General features: G+C 47.1%; 2 protein-coding genes across 3 annotated transcripts in view; one reads left to right on the top strand and one right to left on the bottom strand.

Moving 5' to 3' along the window:
• Window positions 1-6: 6 nt before the first annotated feature.
• TACR2 (tachykinin receptor 2) lies at window positions 7-14050 on the top strand. Its single transcript, XM_083845472.1, has 5 exons — window positions 7-467; window positions 3634-3828; window positions 6796-6952; window positions 7549-7745; window positions 8185-14050. The coding sequence occupies exons 1-5, from the start codon at window positions 64-66 to the stop codon at window positions 8378-8380; spliced, it is 1149 nt and encodes a 382-aa protein (XP_083701598.1). The 5' UTR covers window positions 7-63; the 3' UTR covers window positions 8381-14050.
• Window positions 12488-19687, bottom strand: part of LOC310902979 (hexokinase-1) — a 69737-nt gene continuing 62537 nt past the window's right edge. For both annotated transcript variants that reach the window (XM_083845445.1, XM_083845440.1), the window contains 4 exons: window positions 18283-18466; window positions 15912-16067; window positions 15048-15281; window positions 12488-14333 (listed from right to left, as the gene is read on the bottom strand). In XM_083845445.1, the coding sequence (XP_083701571.1) occupies window positions 14189-14333; window positions 15048-15281; window positions 15912-16067; window positions 18283-18466 (719 nt within the window). In that variant the 3' untranslated portion in view covers window positions 12488-14188. The remainder of the gene's footprint in view (window positions 14334-15047; window positions 15282-15911; window positions 16068-18282; window positions 18467-19687) is intronic.

Genomic DNA, 19687 nt, shown 5'->3' with positions numbered 1-19687 from the left:
CTTACCGCAGGAAAATGAGCAGACACCAGCTGATTTTATTTTCTGCATAGCTGAAGAAAAACCATGAGCACATTTCCCGTTTCAAACACGAGCAACATTTTGCAGGCTGACTCCCTCGAGGACGGCGACAACCAGACGGCAGTAACCCAGTTTACCCAGCCAGGCTGGCAAATCGCTCTGTGGGCTATCACCTACTCCTTCATTGTTATCACCTCCATCGTTGGCAACATCACCGTCATCTGGATCATCCTTGCGCACAGGAGGATGAGGACTGCCACCAATTACTTTATCGTTAATTTGGCTCTTTCGGATTTGCTGATGTCCGCTTTCAACACCATCTTCAATTTTATTTATGCCAGTCACAACGTCTGGTATTTTGGCAAGGAATTCTGCAGGTTTCAGAACTGGTTCCCCATCACCGCAATGTTTGTGAGCATTTACTCCATGACAGCCGTGGCCGCCGAGAGGTAAGAGGCGATTGGGGAAGATAAAGATCTGAGAAGTCTGCTGTAAGCTAGAAAACGTTATTGCAATACTTTTTGCAATTGGCCCCCACTTACCGTGGCAGGTGCCTTATCAGCAAAGTGGGAAGAGTGCTAGACAAATAGGCTATGGGGTTACACACTATTAATGGGAAGAAAGTTAGGCTCTCCTGTCTTATCTCCAGCCTGAGCCATTCCTGAGTCTGTAACAAGTGGTTGAAATTTTATTGTTCCCACGTTCCTGGTCCTAAAATGTTTCCCCATCACCATGCGAGTCCAGTGCAGTGGTAAACCACCAGAAATACTGGGAAGTGGATCAGACATGGCAGTCGGTTTCACCAGTTCACAAGAGTGACCAGTTCCAAGAGGGAGGAAAGTAATTACAGAGACTTTGGCTTCTGAGGTAATCTGGTATTTTCGTAATACCCTCTCACATCCACCAAGTCTCTTTTACTTGAGCTTAAATTTGGGCACTCCGAATGTGCTTCCACCTCACTGCTGAGTAGCACGACGCTGTTTTTCTTTTTACTAGAAAGCGGTCAAAAGTCCATGGGAATTTCCTGCCTTACAGGCCATGACGTGTGAAAGAAATAAGGGAGATTATGCTCCCTTTGAGACTCTCTGCCTGCCTTCCTTCCTTCCATTTCTTCCTCTGTTTGCCCAACTCTGGGAAGGAACATCTGTGTCTTTTCCATCCTATGCCCCTACTGCAACCCCATAGCAAAGGTCTTCCCCCAGTCAGCCAGAAATCAAGCCCTCGCGTTGGCTTTGCAGTTTCCTTCAGCTTTCTTCTGCTTCTTATCAAGCGTGAGTATCTGCACAGGGCTCTTCCAGCTCCCCCAGGAAGGGAGCCAACATCCCTCTGGAGCCATCTGCAAACCTTGCTCCGTGAGTCATCGGGGTCACTTCTGCAACTCCCGCCCCTGCAGGCTGCTTGGTTCACCCTGGCACACCCAGCCAAGGAAGCAAGCGATAGACAAATCAAACGAGATAAACAAACCTAGCTGGCGTAAGAAAGCTTTGCCCTGCACCGCCCACTGAAACTTGCACCCGAAGAAGGGACATGGCCGCGCAGCTTCCAAAGAGCAGAGCAGTGGCTCCTGTAGGCACTGTGAGGATCGCTAGCAAGCCCGGGGAGATGAGCGATGTGCTGATCACCCCACAGTTGTCCAGATGAAAGCAGATCTCTCTTTAGAGGCGACAGCAGCTCAGTTTGAGACTCAAATACTCTTACGCTGTTCCTGGCTTTCAATCAAGGGTTGTTGATAACAGCTGTTTTATACGTGCGGTTTGCCAAAGAATATTAAAAAAAAAAATCCTTTTCAGCCTGTCCCCATGTCTCCCATTTCCCATTTTCCTTGGGGACACTTGGCAAAAGTTTCTATAAAGCCAAAATCTCTTTAGTTGCATGACAAGGATCAGAAAGAAAACTTGGCATCTCCCTGCGAACCATATTTAGCTATTCTTGCTTAACCTTAAAATAGATCCTGACACTGTCTCCTGGAAACTTGCAGCTTCCATTTATTGTTATGAGAACTTGTGTCCTCTTCGGCTCAGTTGTTTAAGTTTAATAAAACGTCTTTTGAACCTGTTTATTGTAAGTCAGGAGGACAAGAGGTGATCGATCTATTAGGCATCTTTGTCTGCTGTAGACAAGGCTCTGTCACAACCGCTCATCATCACGTTTAGGACTACTCTGCTTCCTCATTTGGGGCTGCTGCGTGCTGGAGCAGCTGTTTCCACTGCGCGCAGCACTCCAGGCAGAGAGGTATTATCAGCTCAAGTTTCACACTGCAGATAACAAAATCTCCTAGGCCCTCTTTGGAAGGTTTGCAAGAGCGGTAGGAGCTCAGCGTATTTCGTCCATGCGGGACAAGGACCAGAGAAAGGGTGCCAGCATCTTGGGGTGTCACTTGGAGGGGGCACAAAGCAGGGGACAAAGGCAGCTCTTTTGCACAGCAAGAAGAGTGAGGAGACTTCAGCAGATCTCACCAGTGGCAGCATTTATACCTGGGGCTTGCTGGTCACCGAGAGCTGCAGTGCATGGGTTTGGGCACTTCCCTGGGCAAATATTCGGGAGAACATTTGCCACTTGATTCCTCCCTGAGCAGGTTTGAGCACTGTATAATGAGGATGAGCTAAGGAAAGCGAGGTGACATGAACATTTCATAGCTAAATAAGGCTCTGCTGCTGTGCAGCTCTGGCTTACTTACTGTGCTGCCTGTCCGTGCAGTCACCCTCTGTCCTGCAGCAATGCCTGAGCAGAGCTCTCTCCAAACAGCTTGGCCAGGAGACAGCACAGAATTTGCCACATTTTCGCTGTAAAAACCAGGAGGCAATTGGCATTTTCCACTCTATTTTGCCTTTGTAAACAACCATGACAAGGAGAAGGGAAAGCATGACAAGAAATGCATAATTGATTAAGGACTTGTTATGATACCCTGCGTTTCTACAGAGGGAACATAAAACCAGACAGCGCCCTGGGCTTGCAAGTAATCTAATAGTCAGATGTGCCATGAGGGCTCTGAGCAGGTGCAGGAAGAAAGGGTCAGCCTTTCCCTTAAATCACAAGCACAAGTGCTCCAGCATTTACAGGCAGAGGTGGATGGCACAGGAGTTTTCCACTGCTAAAAATCAGGGGGAAAAATTCCATAGAAAAGGATACTCAAGACTTCAATCTGCTGTTGTCATAACATGGGGTGTAAAACAAGATTGAGATAATTAGCAGGACCGGCACGTTTAGGTCATTTTCTTGAGGAAGGAAGAAGGGCATGGTGTTAAACAGTGCATATCTCCAAACTAACACAGAGTTCACAGCACCAAATTTCAGACCAAATGTACAAAGCATTTTAAAAAGTAATTAAAAAAAAAAGAAATTATCGAAGTAAGGGAAATACTTGCAAAGGACTATATGCACACAGTATAAATGATTGCTTCCTCCTTGCACCAGAAGTATCCATCCAGATGAGATCAATCTATCCTACCTTAAGACTTGAAATTATTCTCTTCAGAAGGGGTTTAGCTCCTTGAACCTGACAGAATAGCTCTACAAATAAATCCCACCATATCAGCTGGTGAGTTTTTACACTTGCTGTATTTGTTGTACAGTTTGCCAATGGAACCGTAAAAGCATTACCCATTTTTCTTGCAGGTATGTGGCTATAATCCATCCCTTCAAGCCCAGGCTTTCTGCTGGAAACACCAGAGTCATCATAGGAATAATTTGGCTGGTGGCATTTGGGCTTGCCTTCCCGCAGTGCTTCTACGCTGAGATCTTGACAGACAACGGAACGACGAAGTGCATCGTCGTCTGGCCAGATGACGTCGGATCGAAGCACCAGCTCACGTAAGAGAAACAAGAAAACTCACGATTCCTGCAAAAGTTAACTATGAAATTAATGTCGTGACCGAACTGTTGGCTACAGACATTACTGGGAGAGAGGGTAGAGGGAGGGGGAGGTTTTTAGGGGAACCACACAGCTGGGGAATATGGGTTTGGGGCAGCCCATCTAAGCTCAGTTTAATGCAGCTGTGGAAAAAGCTACCACATTGTCATGCTCAGGGCGAAGAAGGGTGATACTCCATCCTCCCCTGCTTTGAAAACTGGCCATAAGATCTAGAAAGCCTAGATACAGGGCTTGGTGGATTTAAGAGAAACCAGAGCATAAAGTCTTTAAACAAGCAATAAATCCTGGTTTTAAAGATTTTAGATTCTCCCCCTCCATCAGGCAAAAGGGAGCTGGGTATTTTTAATGCTGAGAAGCCACATAGTTAGCTAAAAATCATGCTGCTGTCTGTGAAAAAAAAAAAAAGAAAAAAAAAAGAGAGGAGCTTGTTTCAAATATCTTAAGGTTTTATAGATCTACTTATCTAGACACACATCTGCACTCCCGAGAGCTCCTAGCCCTCATAGCAATTTCCTCCTGCTTTAAAGCAAGATTGTTCAGAGAGATGAAACAAGCTATACCCTGCATTTAGGGGATCTGCTGTGATTAATCATTATTCAAAGTACATGATACACAGAGCAGCTTGAGAAATCTATCAGGCAAACATTTACACAAAGCAGTAATGGAAGAACGGAGGAAAAGGAACAAATTGATTAACAAAATAGAAACAATTCTTCAAACCAAAACCAAGTGCTAATCTCCCCACATCCATTCTTCGCTGTGAATGCCTTTCCCCAGCTACATGCGCCATGGATGCTTTTCCCTTCAGCACCTCTGGCAGACAGCTGGGCGCCTCCTACGGTTAGTTATTACCCAACTAACTGGTTTTCACACTAATAAGTGCCAAGTTCCAGGAACTCCATGTAAACTTGGCTGATCCATGGCACATTCAGCCCCTGGTTGTCAGTTTTTCCCAGTCCCAAAAAACAGCAAAGAGTAAAAGCAGGTTCACATCCCAGCCCTGCTGGGTCACATACCTCCGAGGGCTCCTTGGTGGTACCTCCGTCCTACGTGCTTGGGAACAAAGTACACCAGGTTCCCATCAACTGAGAAGGAGGGGTAGTAGGAAATCACCTTAAAACCAAGAAACCTTTTGGTAAAGGCTCTGTTCTCACCTGAAAGTGAAAACAATATACTGTGTCTGCATTTGGGGATGAAGCACGCCTATCTTCTTTTATGAGGCAAGCTGGAAAATGCTACATAACCCCTCACCTGCAAAGGTGCATGCTATTTCCTTCAGATGAAAAGCATTAGGTTTATTTCTCCCACAGCCATTCTTTGGGAAGGACTGAAGCAAAGCTTTGGCAGATTACCAATGAAATCGCTGCCTGTTATCTCTGTGGGCCCAGAAAAGTTGGTCCTGAACATGGCAAATAACGGGGCAGGTTCTTTCTGGGATCCTCAGCTGAAGAGCAGCAGCTCCTGAGCACAATAAATCTCGCACATTGACTAGCTCACCCCCCGAACAGCCTCAGACTTGCAGGTTTCAGTAGCTTTCCTAGCAAGGAGGTTGGAAGCAGTGATCTCCAGAAATCATCGTGACTGATGGCTCTGTCGGGATGAACGCCTGCAATACGGAGCACGGAGAAAAAGCCCCATGCAGCCACTCTCGTGACAATCCAAATCCTGAGGAAAAGAAGTATTAAGAGAGGTGGAAAGCAGGCTGACAACAAACACTCCACATCTCACAAACAGAGTATTTTTCTATACTTATTTACTTTATTAAGTGCCTTTTCCAGGGCATTGGCTAGCAATGAAATGCAGCCCCCCCCACATGACAGGGTAGACTTCCCACTTCCAGCACAGCTTTACACTGCTATTTCCTGACTCTGAACCATCACCGCTCCCCTTTCAGTGTCTGTCGGTGGGCTTTAATGTTGCAGAAAGGCTGGGTCCCATGTGGAGAGCCCCAGTGCTGATTCCTACAGTGCTCTGCAATACAGCCGACCCCGGTTGCTAATGCGATGAGTATCTACACAGTGTTGTCCTACTGAGAAAAAACACACGCACCCAGCCTTTTGTGGTCACTGCCAGCAGTGTGTGCCAGAGCCCTCCTGCCTAATCCCAGTTTTTCACACTGTTTATGTAAATGGGACAGCTGCTGTAATGGAATGAGCAGGTTGTTCCCTTCCCATAAATGGTGGTTGCTTAAAAAAATCAAACCCAAGCACAGAGGAACCAGCAGAAGCTCATGGGGTAACAGAGCTCAAGCTCACATAAAGCCAAGGGAGATGGCAGCACTTTCGTCTGGAGCAGAAACCAAGTACCCTGTTGGTGACAAAAGATTTAATTGTGCATGTGCTCACAAATAAAACCAGCCGGCAATAGAAACACAATAATGGCTGTCACTCACTGTGCACGTGCTATAAACTGGCAATGCTCCTTCCTCCCTACCTGCCCTGCTGAGTTCGTGCACTCTGCTAGCAGCCAGCTACATTTGGAAGTCCCGGATCGTTGCTGAATTAAGATTTTGGCACCATTGCATTTGTCAAGTAGTTTTTTGGAATATTCCTTTTGCAAATGTGATTGAAAGGTTCACATTTTTACAGCCACAAGCCTTAGAAGTCTCTTTCCTGAGTGCAGCGGGATAGCAAAGTTCAGGTGGCCGTGGACTGTAACCCTCTGACAAAAGATAAATAGCATTACTCTGTCTTGAAAGAGCAGTGAATCCAGTCCGAGGACTAATCATCACAACGTGGGAGAGATGAGATGAGCTTTTGCTGTTTACAAAAGCCCCTCTAATGATGTTTGTAGGCAAAATTTCTGCTGCTTTACGCTTTGGGGTTGAAGTTAATGGGAGCCATTTTCTGATAGACCCCTTCAAAGGATATACTGACGATGCAAATGTGCCTGTTTTTCTTTTTCAGATACCACATTGCAGTGATCGTGTTGATTTACTTACTGCCTTTAATGGTGATGTTTGTTGCATACAGCATCATAGGAATTACTCTGTGGAGCAGCGCAGTTCCAGGCAACCACATTAATAGAGTCCGCTACGAACATCAAGTCAATGCCAAGAAAAAGGTCAGAGGTGAAACTTAAAAATAATTACCCTAAACGCACCAGCCCTTCTGCCCCCAGCTCCAATAAAGAGCTTGCATTTCATGCAAAATCTTGTGGGATTGGGCATGAAAGGTTGACAAATTATTTTGGCCTGGGAGTAAAGGGGGTAAAGCCAACAAGCATGAAAAAATGGTGATTTACATGCACCAGCCATGCTCCGAGGAGGAAAGGCTCACGTCAGCGGGCCAGGCTGCCCACTTTTAGAGAGTAAAGCAGTACCCAGTGAATCCACATGCCACAGTGATAAACTCTGGACAGGGTGGAGAGGCTTCAGGGTAACAGCAGTTCTCCCATTTCCCTACCAAATCTCCCTGATGGAGCTGCAAACGGTTCCTCTGCAGGAAGCGCACGGCAAAACATTTGTTCTCACTCCCCTCCCTGTTCCCCATTTCCATCACCAGGAGTTCGTTTGCTCAAGCAGCCCAGCTCTACATACCACACACAGCACTTCAGGAGGGCAAAACACACCCAAAACAACAGTGGCATTTTCCATTTCCCCAGCAAGCCCAGACAACTCTACAGAGGCCCAGGGATAACACACTGTGTGTTTCTTCCAGTTTGTGAAGACCATGGTGGTAGTTGTGATCATTTTTGCCGTCTGCTGGCTGCCCTATCACATATACTTCATCCTGGGGAGCTTCAAGGAAGACATCTACCAGCAGAAGTACATTCAGCAGGTGTACCTGGCGATCTTTCTGCTTGCCATGAGTTCAACGATGTACAACCCCATCATATACTGTTGTCTTAACCAGAGGTGAGTAGTGTGCACGCAGAAAATCTCAGTCTGTAAAGGCAGAAACCTCTGGAGGTCAAAGCCACTGTGATTTTCAGCTATGCTCAACAGGCAGAGAAGTGAATTTATATGCTACTAACAACAAAACCTTAAGATTTTCTGCCTCCAAATAAAAAGCAGACAGCAGGCGTGTGATCAGCACGTGGCCACGAGCGAACGGCTGCACGAGCACAACCCTGCCATGCCAAGAGATGTCCCTCTTGCTCTGCACTGAGAACGGGCTGTTCTCCGGACACTGGTGAAGCAAGCCCAGCCTCAGGCTCCCCAGAGCCATTTCCTGCTTCCATTTCAATAGAAACCTTTTATCTCCATGCTCATTCAGAGGTAGAATTACACACTTGCTCTTTCTCTGTGCAGTTAAAGAGATCTTGCCATTTAATTTCTTTTCTTATGCTTACAGGTTTCGTTCAGGCTTCAAGCTAGCATTCCGGTGGTGTCCGTGTATAAAAGCAACTGAGAAAGACAAGCTTAAACTTACATCCCCATCCCTTTATCAGTCGACCCGCAGGAAGTCAAGGAAATCAAGTTTCAACACAGAAACTCACTTCAATGAGGAAGAGAAGACATCATTTACCCCCACCCAGCAAACTCTTTGATTTCTTCTTCTAGTTTTGACTATTGAAATCACAGAACGGTTTGGGTCAGAAGGGACCTTAAAGATCATCTAACTCCAACCCCCTGCCATGGGCAGGGACACCTCCCAGCAGCCCAGGTTGCTCAAAGCCCCATCCAGCCTGGCCTTGAACACTTCCAGGGATGGGACATATTCTAAGACATCATTTAAAGGCAGCAGGTTTGTAGATGTCCTGAGACAGGTCTGTTTCCTAGGGGACTTTTACAGGTGCCATCAGCATCAAAAGCACTCTGACAATAAAACAAGACTTATATCCATGTAGGTCTGAACATCACTCAGCTCTGGATACAAGTTCAGCCCTCCTTTAAACCCATGCTGCAATACAGAAAAGACAAGTTTTGCCCATCAAGTCAAAACAGAAGCAAAACAGACCTCAGGCAGCATTCTACTAATCAGTATTTCCTATTTCCTATTTCCTTCCTGACAGCGAGCTCCTGTTCTCTGTTCCACAAGACACTTCCATCTGGAGAAGAGCTGATGGAACAGAAAGGCTGGGGCTCATCTGGCCCAGTCTGGGCGGACCCTTGGGGTGTGTGGGCAGCTAATTCCTGTGGCTCAGCAGCCTTGAGGTGGATGAGGCTGTGGAGCTGAGCTCCTTTACAACAAAGGCACCCATGCGGAAAAGCCTGCCCTGAATCTTTCCTGAATTCTGGGATTTTCAGGCCTGTGATTTCACCTGCACCATCTCTCATCATTTAGAAGTGAGAAACAGCTCCCTGAAGAGTCATCTTTTCATGGATTTCTATAAGCTTGTACCAACACGATTTATTTTTCCTGTTGAAGTGTGCTCGAACGATTCCTCCACCTGCACATAGATAACTGTGGTACCTCATCCGGGGAGCGAGGCTCTCTGAAGAGCCTTAAGCAGGCTTGGTCACAGGGGCTGCAAGCTCCCGTCACTGGGGAAGGTGCTCAAAAATAGCTGCTGAGCGTAGCTCGTTAACTCCCTAGCTGAGCAGTCATGTTTGCAGCACTACTGCTTGCTTACAGGAGCAGAGGGCCACCCGGGTGTGACACACTGGGGTGGTGCACAGCTGGTGACATCTCAGAGCTCTGCACTTCCGAAGCTGCCTGTACCCCAACCCCAGCAACCCCACCACAGACCCTTCGTGGACCCTTTGTGGTCCCCACCACAGACCCTTCGTTCCCCTTTCCAGACTTACCCCATCTTGTCGTCACTGTTCTTCTCTTCTCAGATACTTAAATAAAGGCTGAAATATGTCATCTTCGAAGCCTGAGACATTATGTGCAGACATGCAGAACAGGACAAGCTGAAATACAAGCCCAATACTTAATGCAATGCAGTATTTAATACTGGTGTGATAAGTAGCACCTTGCAATCACCTTCACCTTTTGTGACAGGTTGGCACATAACATCACAGAGACATACCTTGGCATACAGGAGGCTCCTACAATGTCAACAAGTCCCAGTTATTCCAAATATTCCCCTGTGCTCTGGGAGAACAAAAGCTACAAAGCGTTGCCAGGCTTGACTTCTGCAGTAAATTCAGAACAAAGATTTGTTGCTTAAACAGAAAAAGTGCTCAGGGAAATGATTTTCCCAAGTCTATTTCAGTATAGAAACCAGCAGATACATCTTCCTTCTCCACTTAATCTCCACCACCTTGCTGGCTGCTGTGGGGAACAATTATGTTACACAGAGGCCCAGCAGACTTATCTCACTAATGGGACATGGCAGACGGCACAGGGCTGTGTGCCTTTCTAAAAAATGTTCATAATTTTAAATTGTTCCAGCAGGCAGCTTCTAGCCTCGATGTTATCTGCCCAGCCCTCCTGGCCTATCTGGCCAGCCTGCTCCTCCTGAGAGCGCACCGTAAGGGTGCGGCCAGGGCAGAGGGAGAACAATAACGAACAGGCACTGACAGCCAGCCACCACCAAGTCATCTTCTACAGGGATTCAAAACACTTTGGGAGAGGTGCTTGGTGAGGCACACACCTCTGGGACTCGTGCTTCAAGGAACTGAAGAACACCTGCACAACAAGTTCACTATTTTACATACATAAGCTGTACCTCTCCCACGTGCAGCTGAGGTGACAGTAAGGCATTAAAGCCCTTCTCCAGCAGCTTTCTAATGCAGATCTTTTGGGACCAAACAGGTTTGTCTTGAGCATTCCATCTTCCATCACACCGTAACAGCCAGTTGGATCCCATCTCAGATGCCCAAGTGTCACGGAGGTGCTGACACTGTTTCCCCCGTGCAGCCCCTGACAAGCACCGACGTTTCCTGCTCATGGCATCTCTCTCATTCTGGTGCAGAAAGCAGAGGATGATTTCTCCTGTCTGCAAGCGAAGCTCCACGTCTCCTGAAGGACTCACACTGTGGATCCTGAGAAGTCTGTCTGCTAGAAATAACAACAGTTAAGGAAGTAGGGATGCCCCAAGCCCTCATTGGAAAGAAGAGGCCATGCCATGGCCAACTACATTATTTCCTGTGATATACGAGGTAACAGGAACACCGTGCTCCAGAGTAAACACGTACAATTCTTCATATAAATATAGACTTGATTAAATGCCACGCAGCAGTATAAAGTGTCCAGGTCAGTGATAAATCCCCCCACTGTACAGTTACTCGTGGTCTAAGTACCAGGGAGTCCCTGCAGACTGTAAGGAAAACCATTTGAAGAATCTCATTGTTATAGCAAAGGAACAAACAAAAAGCACAGAGCAGGGTTCAGAAGTTCAGAAACACTTTATTTTGCCTTCTGCTATTATTTTTTTTTAAGAAAACAAAACAAAACAAAGGCTGCTTGTTTTAAACCTATTCAAAAGGCTTCTGAGAGAACCCCCAGAGGAATAAGGAGCAGATGACATTACAACAGTGGTGTGCAAATGGCCTTTTCCCCAGGAAATGTAAGATTTGTGTGTCAATATCGAAGTAATTTCTACAGCTTAACAATTAAGAAGACTATGATTTTATTCACCAAGCCTAAAAGCTTTAAGTAAGACATCTCAGTCATTGCTTGGCTAACACTGAAGACATTTCTCCGGACAATTATAGCTCGTGATTCACTTGCAAGTTTCCTAGGGGTAAGAAGAAGTTTGGAAATGGAAGTCCCACCAGGTCCAGCTGTTTCTCCTCGAGTACATCACCTACGGTCCACAGTAGGAACAGTCATGCTGTTAGAAGCACAAACTCACTGTTTGTTATGAGCTGGATCCAATAAACAACACCACCTCTGCCAGCATCTCCTCACTTCACAGTCACCCCATGACCAAGTTTAACTTGCACTTCACATTCATCCTCTGTCCTGCACCGAGCCTAGCCCACAGATCATAGAACGATTAAGATGCTGAAGAGCTCCAAACTCAGGTCTCCCATACGGCTCACACCACCCCTACGGCAGGCATAAGATTTGCAAAACTTCAGCAACTAAAACGCAATGCATCCCCTGCACCCGTAAACCTTCTCAGCTTCTTCTGCCTCCTATTTGGGGTCAGAGCTGCAGATCAAGGCTGTCAGACTACTCAAGCTGTAACATAAAATGGGTTAGGGGAGAATCACAACTGTAGTGTATGCAGGAAGGGCCTTTATACACAACTCCAACATAGGATGTGCAGACCAGCAGTGCAGGAGCACCTGATGCCGTGCTTCTGCAAGCACCAGCCCTTCGTGCACGTGGCGCTTACAGGCGCTGCTGTGCGTCAGGCTCCTGCAGGAGCACAGCACTCGCAACGTAGCCATCAGAGTATCTGGCAAAGCCTAACATAATCACATTTGCTTTGGTGCAGTGGGCTGAAGTCTCCCTGCACTGCGGTTTCCCCTGCACAACAGGGATGAGACACACGCAGACAAACTACACACACCCTAAGGTTTGGGCGTTGTGAGCTCTGTGCCTCTGCTGAGCCACATTAGGAAAGGCAAGGTATGGTGTCAAACAAAACCCACCCTGTTTGAATCTGACCCCGAACGCCCGGGAATAAAAACACACACACAAAACCCAGGCACCACTGGGATTAAGTTACAGCTCTCCCTGCACAATAGCTCTTCCCAAAGCACTAAGCCAGCAGCCGACAGAATCTCTTCCAGAAAGAACCACTAAACACCAGTTAACGCACATCAAAAAAAGTTTAATATTTTCACAAATATCACGTAACACTAGTATCGGAGCTACTAGTGTACAAAGTAAAAAGACTCTCTACCTTTGCAAAACCAGTTAGGCATGCAATTTTTCAGGTAGACACACACTTAAAGCTGCGATGACTGCTTGCGACTCACATGTTACTTTACAACATTCACTCACAGTGCACCATAATGCATATTGAAATGTTATCAATAGGTAGGGCAATCCAAATCTTAGGGGGTGGAAAGAGGACAGAGAAGAGTAGCCTGCAAATTTCCATCTACTTTCTGCAGGAGAAGAGAGCAGGGAAAACCATGCAGAAATCTCAAATTCATTTTTGGTAGGAGAGCGGGAATTAAATACTGCTGTGGGGTCTCCCTCTTTGCAGAAAGCGGCGTGACTTGCAAATGTTAGTTACCTTTTGCCTTCCTAACTGGTTCTCGATTTAAGTAATGCAACTGCTATGCAAGTATAATAATGGCATCAGCTCGACAGAGGGCAGAATACACCAAGTGTATATGATACGAACCCTGTTGCTGCTTTAGTTCATGGAATAAGCTGGGTCCAATTTTGTCTGTGTGGTTTGTTTAGTTTACGCACCCAGGTCCTCAACATCGAGACCAAACTCAAACCCTCACATCCCCTTCTGGTCATTAACTCTAGCTGAGTGTTTGTGTTTCGAGTGGCTGCTTAACAGTATTAAAGATTAAAGCTTTGCGTGGAAGCAAATACCCATTTAAGGCAAGAGACAGAGGTGTACACATCCAGGTGACACTGTTTGGCTGCAGATCCTGTAGAAGGGCAGCTGCAGTGCCCTGATCTAAACTCATAACAAGAGAAAAAAATATTTTTTATACAACCCCTTAAACAGATGAATACAGCACAGACTGCCTAGGGACCATAAATCTACCCATTTCCCAGGTCTGGAGATTTGGATTACCCCAATCGCCAACCACTGTGTTTTACTCGTTAGGGATTTCTTGCCCAAATGTTACAGGTTTTGCTCGGTAACACAACACTATTCACAAAAGCAATGGGAAATACCAGTGGAACCAGATCCGTGGGACAAGGGCGTTTACTTTAATTTTACCATGACAAAACAGGCATCGAGGAAGCAAGTAAGTCACATTGTCAAGTCCCACTACAGAGTCATGTGCGTGCACAGTGCCGACACACCGCGATTTTTCCACGATTGCTTTAAACGAAACAACAGCAGGTAGATATGCAGGAGGGAACCGTTGCTTCCCTTTCACTAAAAGCTTCAACACCCAGGTTTGGTGGTCAGCGTGCTGGCAGTGCACGTAACAGGGATGCTGCAAAGGTCACACTTGGTACGATGCAACAGCAGCTCTCAACGCACATCAACTGGGGGCAATTTCATCTCAGACAACAACTGATTTTTGACATCTGCAGAAATTATAGACTGATTTTTTCCATGACCTACAGATGGGGAAGGTACCAACAAGGTGAATAAGAAACATGCAGATTGGGGTCCATAAACAGGAGATATTATTAACAGCACACATTCTATCTTGTATCCTATACTTTTTTATGTCATTAGTTGTATTTTTTTTCCCAATAAAGCAGTGAGTTCTGTTTTATTTATTTATTTACCAGTTCAGACTACGCAGTCGCTGCTTTATGAGAAAGTGCTCACAAGACAGAATCAGGGCCGGAATTGTGGAGTTCAGTTCTGCTCGGCATCACGAAGCCTGCATCCCACCGCCGTGATGAGCGCTGCCCCTTTCCCACTGCCGTCTTCCGAAAGCAGGAAGGTCACATCGCACTTGGGTGCCAGGTCTTTGACTGTTTGGTGCATAATCCTCGAAAAGCTGTGAAGGGAAACAATGGCAGTGGGCAAGGGAGGTCTTGCAGCACCTACAGAGCATAGCACCGCCACGGGCCTTTGCAGCGCTCCCCCTTTCACAGCAGAGAGAAATAAAACGCTGGAAACTATGGTGGGTGTGAAGACTGGGAGCAGGGGCAAAGCACTTTCACCCCAGCCCTTTGCTCTCTCTCCATGCGGGGTTAGATGGATCTCTTCTCCCACAGCAAAGTGCAAAAGACGAGATGGTGCATTGGTCATCTTCCTACCTGCCTCCTTCTGTATACACTGGAGACAGGCACTAGTCCTCCCCTCCCTGTGTTGCTAGCTGTTGTAGACTCCTGCCCTCACCTGCCCCTGCTTTGCAGCAGCCCACCTCCTCTGCCTGATGGACAGAAATGTCTGCCCAAGAGGCACCAGGCAAAGAGGCACCAGGCATTCGAGCACTGCTCTGTCACTGCCTTTGCATAGCCAAGAGATCATTTGCCTTCCTGTGTGGCTTCCAACTTGCCCAGCAAGCTGTGTTGCCTTTAGTTTGGCACAGCCCCCTGAATCCTTCATGATCCTCTGATTACCTTTTAGAAAGCCCAACCAGCCCTGATTAAGATCTCTTTTCCCTGGCTCTTATTCTAGCAAGTAAGAGAAATCGGTTTGGAAAGGGACATGCAGCAACACGTTACAGGTCACAGGCAAACAAACACAGAGAAAGGTGAACACTCACTGTGGGTGTAGCTTGTACAGCGTCCCGTCCACACCAACCGTAATCTCCAGGTGCTCTAATCCCCTGTTCTCCCGAATTTTATCTACAACTGCAGCCATGCCAGCCCCGCACAACTGAGCCGCTCGCTTCGACACTGCTCCACACACGGTCTTGACAATGATACTGTCATCACAGGTGCTGTTGAGCCCCAGCTGCTGGAGTATGGTTCGCACCTGAAGCAAAGCTAACCTGTCGCTGCAGGAGCAGAAGAACACAGCGTTTAATTAAAGGCCCTCCTCAGTCGAGCCACCAGCACAACCCCCTCCACATCAAGAGCTGCACCCACACACCCAGGCCACGCAGCCGTCCTTGCTGCTGGTACAAGAGACCAGAGAACGCAAATGCACCCACCCCGACATCATGCTGATGCCAAATTCGGGCAGAGCAGGAGAGGGGCACAGGCAAGCCAGAGGGGCTCTGAGCACAGCTCTGCGTTGCTTCCCCTTCTCTTTTCATACCAAGTGCATTTCAGGAAAGTATTTTTAATGACCGACTTTATTGTGTCCCCCCCCCATAAAGACTCGACAGATTTTAAGATAGCGTCTGAGCAATAAAGACACAAAAATATCCACTAAAGAAGCATACATTCAGCTAGCTCTCATTCAGTTCAACAGTTATAGCTAGGCACACACAACAGGCACAGGAAAACAGCCTGATTTCCAGTGCTTTAAAGAGCCCTTCTGCACAGGTACAGGCTCTCAATGAAACCAAAATCATCTCTGGAGCACTGAGCCATCCTCTCCAGCCATCAGTCCCCTCCAGCAGCATCACCAGATGAGCATTACCACAATATTTCACTCTGAACAGCCTCCCGTGCTCTCTTACCTCTCGATCTGTGAAAGGAACTTGGTTTCAAAGATATGCCTGGTCTTCAACGTCTCTGAAATCTGGCCTCTAAACAGGAACCCCCGCTTGGTGAAGTCGATCAAAATATTGCGGACTATTTCCCCCAGGTACATCCCACTGATCATTTTCTCGTACCTGCAATGGAAGACAGCAGCACAGCTCAGAGGACACAGCTCATACTTGCAAAAGTGGCACTGCAGATGCATATCAACTAGACGTCCTGCCTGCACATGCTGGGGACATGAAATATGCAAAGTGATTTATACAGAATGGCCATTTATTACAAGAATTGGGCAAGAAAAAGCAGTGGAAAACCTTGCGAGTCTGTCTACAAATACCTCACGTACTCCTCACTACCATTTCCCACTAGGTAGGCAGGTGCTGACAATGGCTGCTATTTCTGCCAAAGAGGAGAAATGAAAACCTGTTGCCCGGTTGAAAGTAAGTTTGCTGTGCATCCCTCAGCAACAGCCCTGAGCAGAACCCAGTCTCCACTGCCCAGCGTTTGGGGAGTCCTCTCAAACCCTGGCTGAGGCCTTGAACAGAAAAAGCTCAATGGCCCCATGCAGGAAAATTACAGGAAAAGCACAAGGTACAGGCACTGGGAGTGCAGAGTTTTTAAGGGAGTCCTGTGCTGCAAAGCACCCTGTGGAAATTAAAAATAAATAAATGAATGTGAAGAGGTATGTTCAGCACATTCCCAGGATCACTGACCTGTAAACACGCGAGCCAGGGGCTCGGGGTTGGTTTGTGCTTTTTGGTTAATTCCGGCACCTGGTTCCCAGCAGGGAAATAACAGCCCAAAAGCCACAGGGAGGAACCAGAGTGTTTTGAACCCCTCATGACCTCACTTTGCACACAGAACCCGAGTTTTCTGCTGGCAGGCTTGCCCCAGGCTAGAGAGAGGGATATTTTCCACCTGCAGATCCCTTCCTGGCACGCACCAAGGGGTGCTCAGTGCTGGCACGGGGCAGCCCCATACTGAGAACAGGAGTCTGCTTCACCCCCCTTCCCCTCCAGCACCATTCTGGTTTGAAAGGGGCATTCTGTGGTCCGTGACCAAGCTGTGCCCTCAGCAACGAGAGCTGAACACTTTCTCATTTACTGAAAAGTTCATTCAGCTACGCATCCTTTATTTCACCTCCTGGAGCTCTGAGCAGGGTTTCTGCCCTGGACTGAGCTGAGCCCAGCACACCAGCCACCTGGAAGCAAGCCATGCAGTCCATTTAATACCATGAGCTCTCTCAGGCTTGTACCCAGCAAGCGCCTTCCCTCTCGAGTGCCTAACTTCTTCTGGAATAAATTATTCCCCTTGGCAGTTTCCCCTTCTGCCTTTAGCTGCTTACTCCATGCCAACCCTACCGCTGCATCAGGCTTGCTCAGCGTCCGCCTCTCTGCATCTGTTCGTGCCCTAAACCCTAAAGAGCTTCCCAAGGGAGCTGCCAACCTGCCTGCATCCCCCAGGCTTCCAGGCAGATTTGCTGGAGTCACACAACTTTCTTAATAGCTTCACTGCCCTCGTGTCAAAGCAGAGAAATTATGAAAAATTGCAGTCTGGGCATGCAGCAGCCTCAGCCCAGGAGCGTTGTGCTGGGTCCATCTCCTTGTCAGCTCTTTCTTCATGGGGGCAGGGAAGCACTTGCTCACACAAGAGCTGGGTTCCCGAAATGGGATAATGGGATCCATCCTCCAGGGCCGAGAAAGGCAGGTCCTCTAATGTGGCATGTCATCCAGAATATTGCCTGATGTAAGAGCTGGCTGCAACTGCTTTACAGTGACCAGCTCTGAGCTCCAACCATGCCTGCAGGTCTAGGCTGAAGATTTCAAGAGGCAGAGCCTTTGAACAAAGAGAACTCAGCTAAAAGAGATTAAACTGAGACCAAGAGCGTAGGAATGACAAGCCATCTTAAACCTTTAAGTACAACATGGGATGAGAAAAAGGATATTTTACTAATTTAAATCCTCCTGAAGTTCTCATCAAAAACCCTGTTGCAAACAAGCTCTGGACAGATGTTCAGTGGCCACAACAGCTCTGCCTACCCAAAAGACTGGCAGAGGAATTTGGCTGTAGCTAAATGAACGGCTGCAAAACGGCCAGACAACGATAAAGACATTCATTGCTCATACAGAAGAGAAAGCAGAAAGAGAAGATCATGGATGTTTGTCCTTCGGGAAACTAGAAAAAAAGAAGCAACCAGAGGCACAGAGGAGGGAAATCCCACAGGACAGAAGGGCTGCATTCGTTTTCCACTCTTAATCTCTCCCTTCTGAGAAGGGGAGAATTCCAGTTCTCTCAAAAACATTTGAGGCAGCCTGGCTTATTCTTAGCACAGCATTTATCTCACAGTACCTTTGCTTTCCAGCATTTAGTGAAAAGTCATCAACCGCTTTGTCATATATTGTCCTGATATCGTCCAGGCATCCATTATCCCCGAACGCTCCCCACTCCATGTTCACACACATCCGTCCTTGCTCACCATCCACCATCTCTATGTTTCTCATCTCTTCCATGTAACAGGCATTGCTGCCAGTTCCTGAAAAGAGAAAACAGTGAAATTTCTGTGGTTTTTGTACTTTTTTTTTTTTGAACAAAACAACACTGGCGCAAGAACAACAGTCCTGACAAAACCTTCTGGTGGATCTTGAAGGTGCTTTTTCTGAATGATGAAGTCAATTCCAAAAGTCACAAAGGAAAAAAAACAAAAATATACTTTGATAATCCTAAACTAAGGGAGAATATTAGTGCATTATAGGGAAGCTGTGGCACACTGCCCAGCACGGCTCAGAGCAGCAGAGGCTCATCCAGGCTGGCTGGGCTGAGGGTCCCATGTTACAGGGGGACCAGCAGCATGGCATTTTCAGCACACTGACCTCCAAGTGTTTTTGAACCCAAAACCACAGCAAGCAGCCAGATGAAATCTGAAGTTTCTGTAGTTAGGAGTCACCTTCCACAAAGCCCACAGACCTTCTAAGTTCAGAGGAAAAACTGTTGAAGTGAGAACCTCAGGAAGATTTGAGGCATCAGGCAAAGAAAAACCCGGGGATTTTGCTGGCTAATGGCAGGGCATTTTTTAGTTCTTGTTTGTTTTTTTATGATGCACAAAATTCAGTTTTTTCTATTGTTTCTCAGGGAGGCAGGTAACTTCCACATTAAGATGATGCCATATTTGACTCTGCTAAAAGGGAACCCTAAGGATTGTGGTAATTACCAAGTGCTCCATGGGCACTAAGTCTTAGGAAACAGAGCTTTGTTAGCAAAGAGAGGCAGATTTGCTATTACCTGGGGCACAAGACTTCGTGAAGATGCCTAGGAAACTATCACATGAGTCCTGAATCACAGGTTCTGCACAAATTATACTGGCAAGCGTGTTTTACTTTGTGATCACTAGGTGATATATCGATACAATCTGAGCAAAAGTCGGTCCTCCCACAGTTCTCCCCTGCTGCAGCCAAGCTGAGATTCAGCACAGGGTCTTGGGGAAAAGCCTGGGCTGGCAGACAGAGACCAAGACTTGCAGGAGCAAGGTGGACCAGACCCAGTGTGAACTGTCAGCACTGCCCAGCCTCCAAGTCTCACGGTCCAGAATGAGCTAAAGGCTTCCTGACTATGTGAATGGCCATTAAATACAGCCTGTTAGGCTGACAGACTTTTAGGTATCTCCTGTTGCCAGCAGGGACCCAGCCTCATCTGTGGCAGTTTCCAAAGCATGCAGCAGGGGAGACTCAAAGCATCAGTTCTCCCAGGAGGAGAAGCG

Source organism: Anser anser, assembly GCF_964211835.1.
Source record: "Anser anser genome assembly, chromosome: 7".
Taxonomy (NCBI): domain Eukaryota; kingdom Metazoa; phylum Chordata; class Aves; order Anseriformes; family Anatidae; genus Anser; species Anser anser.
Note: the sequence above shows the minus strand (reverse complement) of the source record. Positions and strands in the feature narration are given on the sequence as shown.

Bases quoted from the DNA above. Each gene is read 5' to 3' on its own strand.
- TACR2 (XM_083845472.1), top strand. From the start codon at position 64: ATGAGCACATTTCCCGTTTCAAACACGAGCAACATTTTGCAGGCTGAC. The intron at 468-3,633 runs GTAAGAGGCGAT...TTTTTCTTGCAG, and splicing joins ACAGCCGTGGCCGCCGAGAG to GTATGTGGCTATAATCCATC. The intron at 7,746-8,184 runs GTGAGTAGTGTG...TTATGCTTACAG, and splicing joins TACTGTTGTCTTAACCAGAG to GTTTCGTTCAGGCTTCAAGC.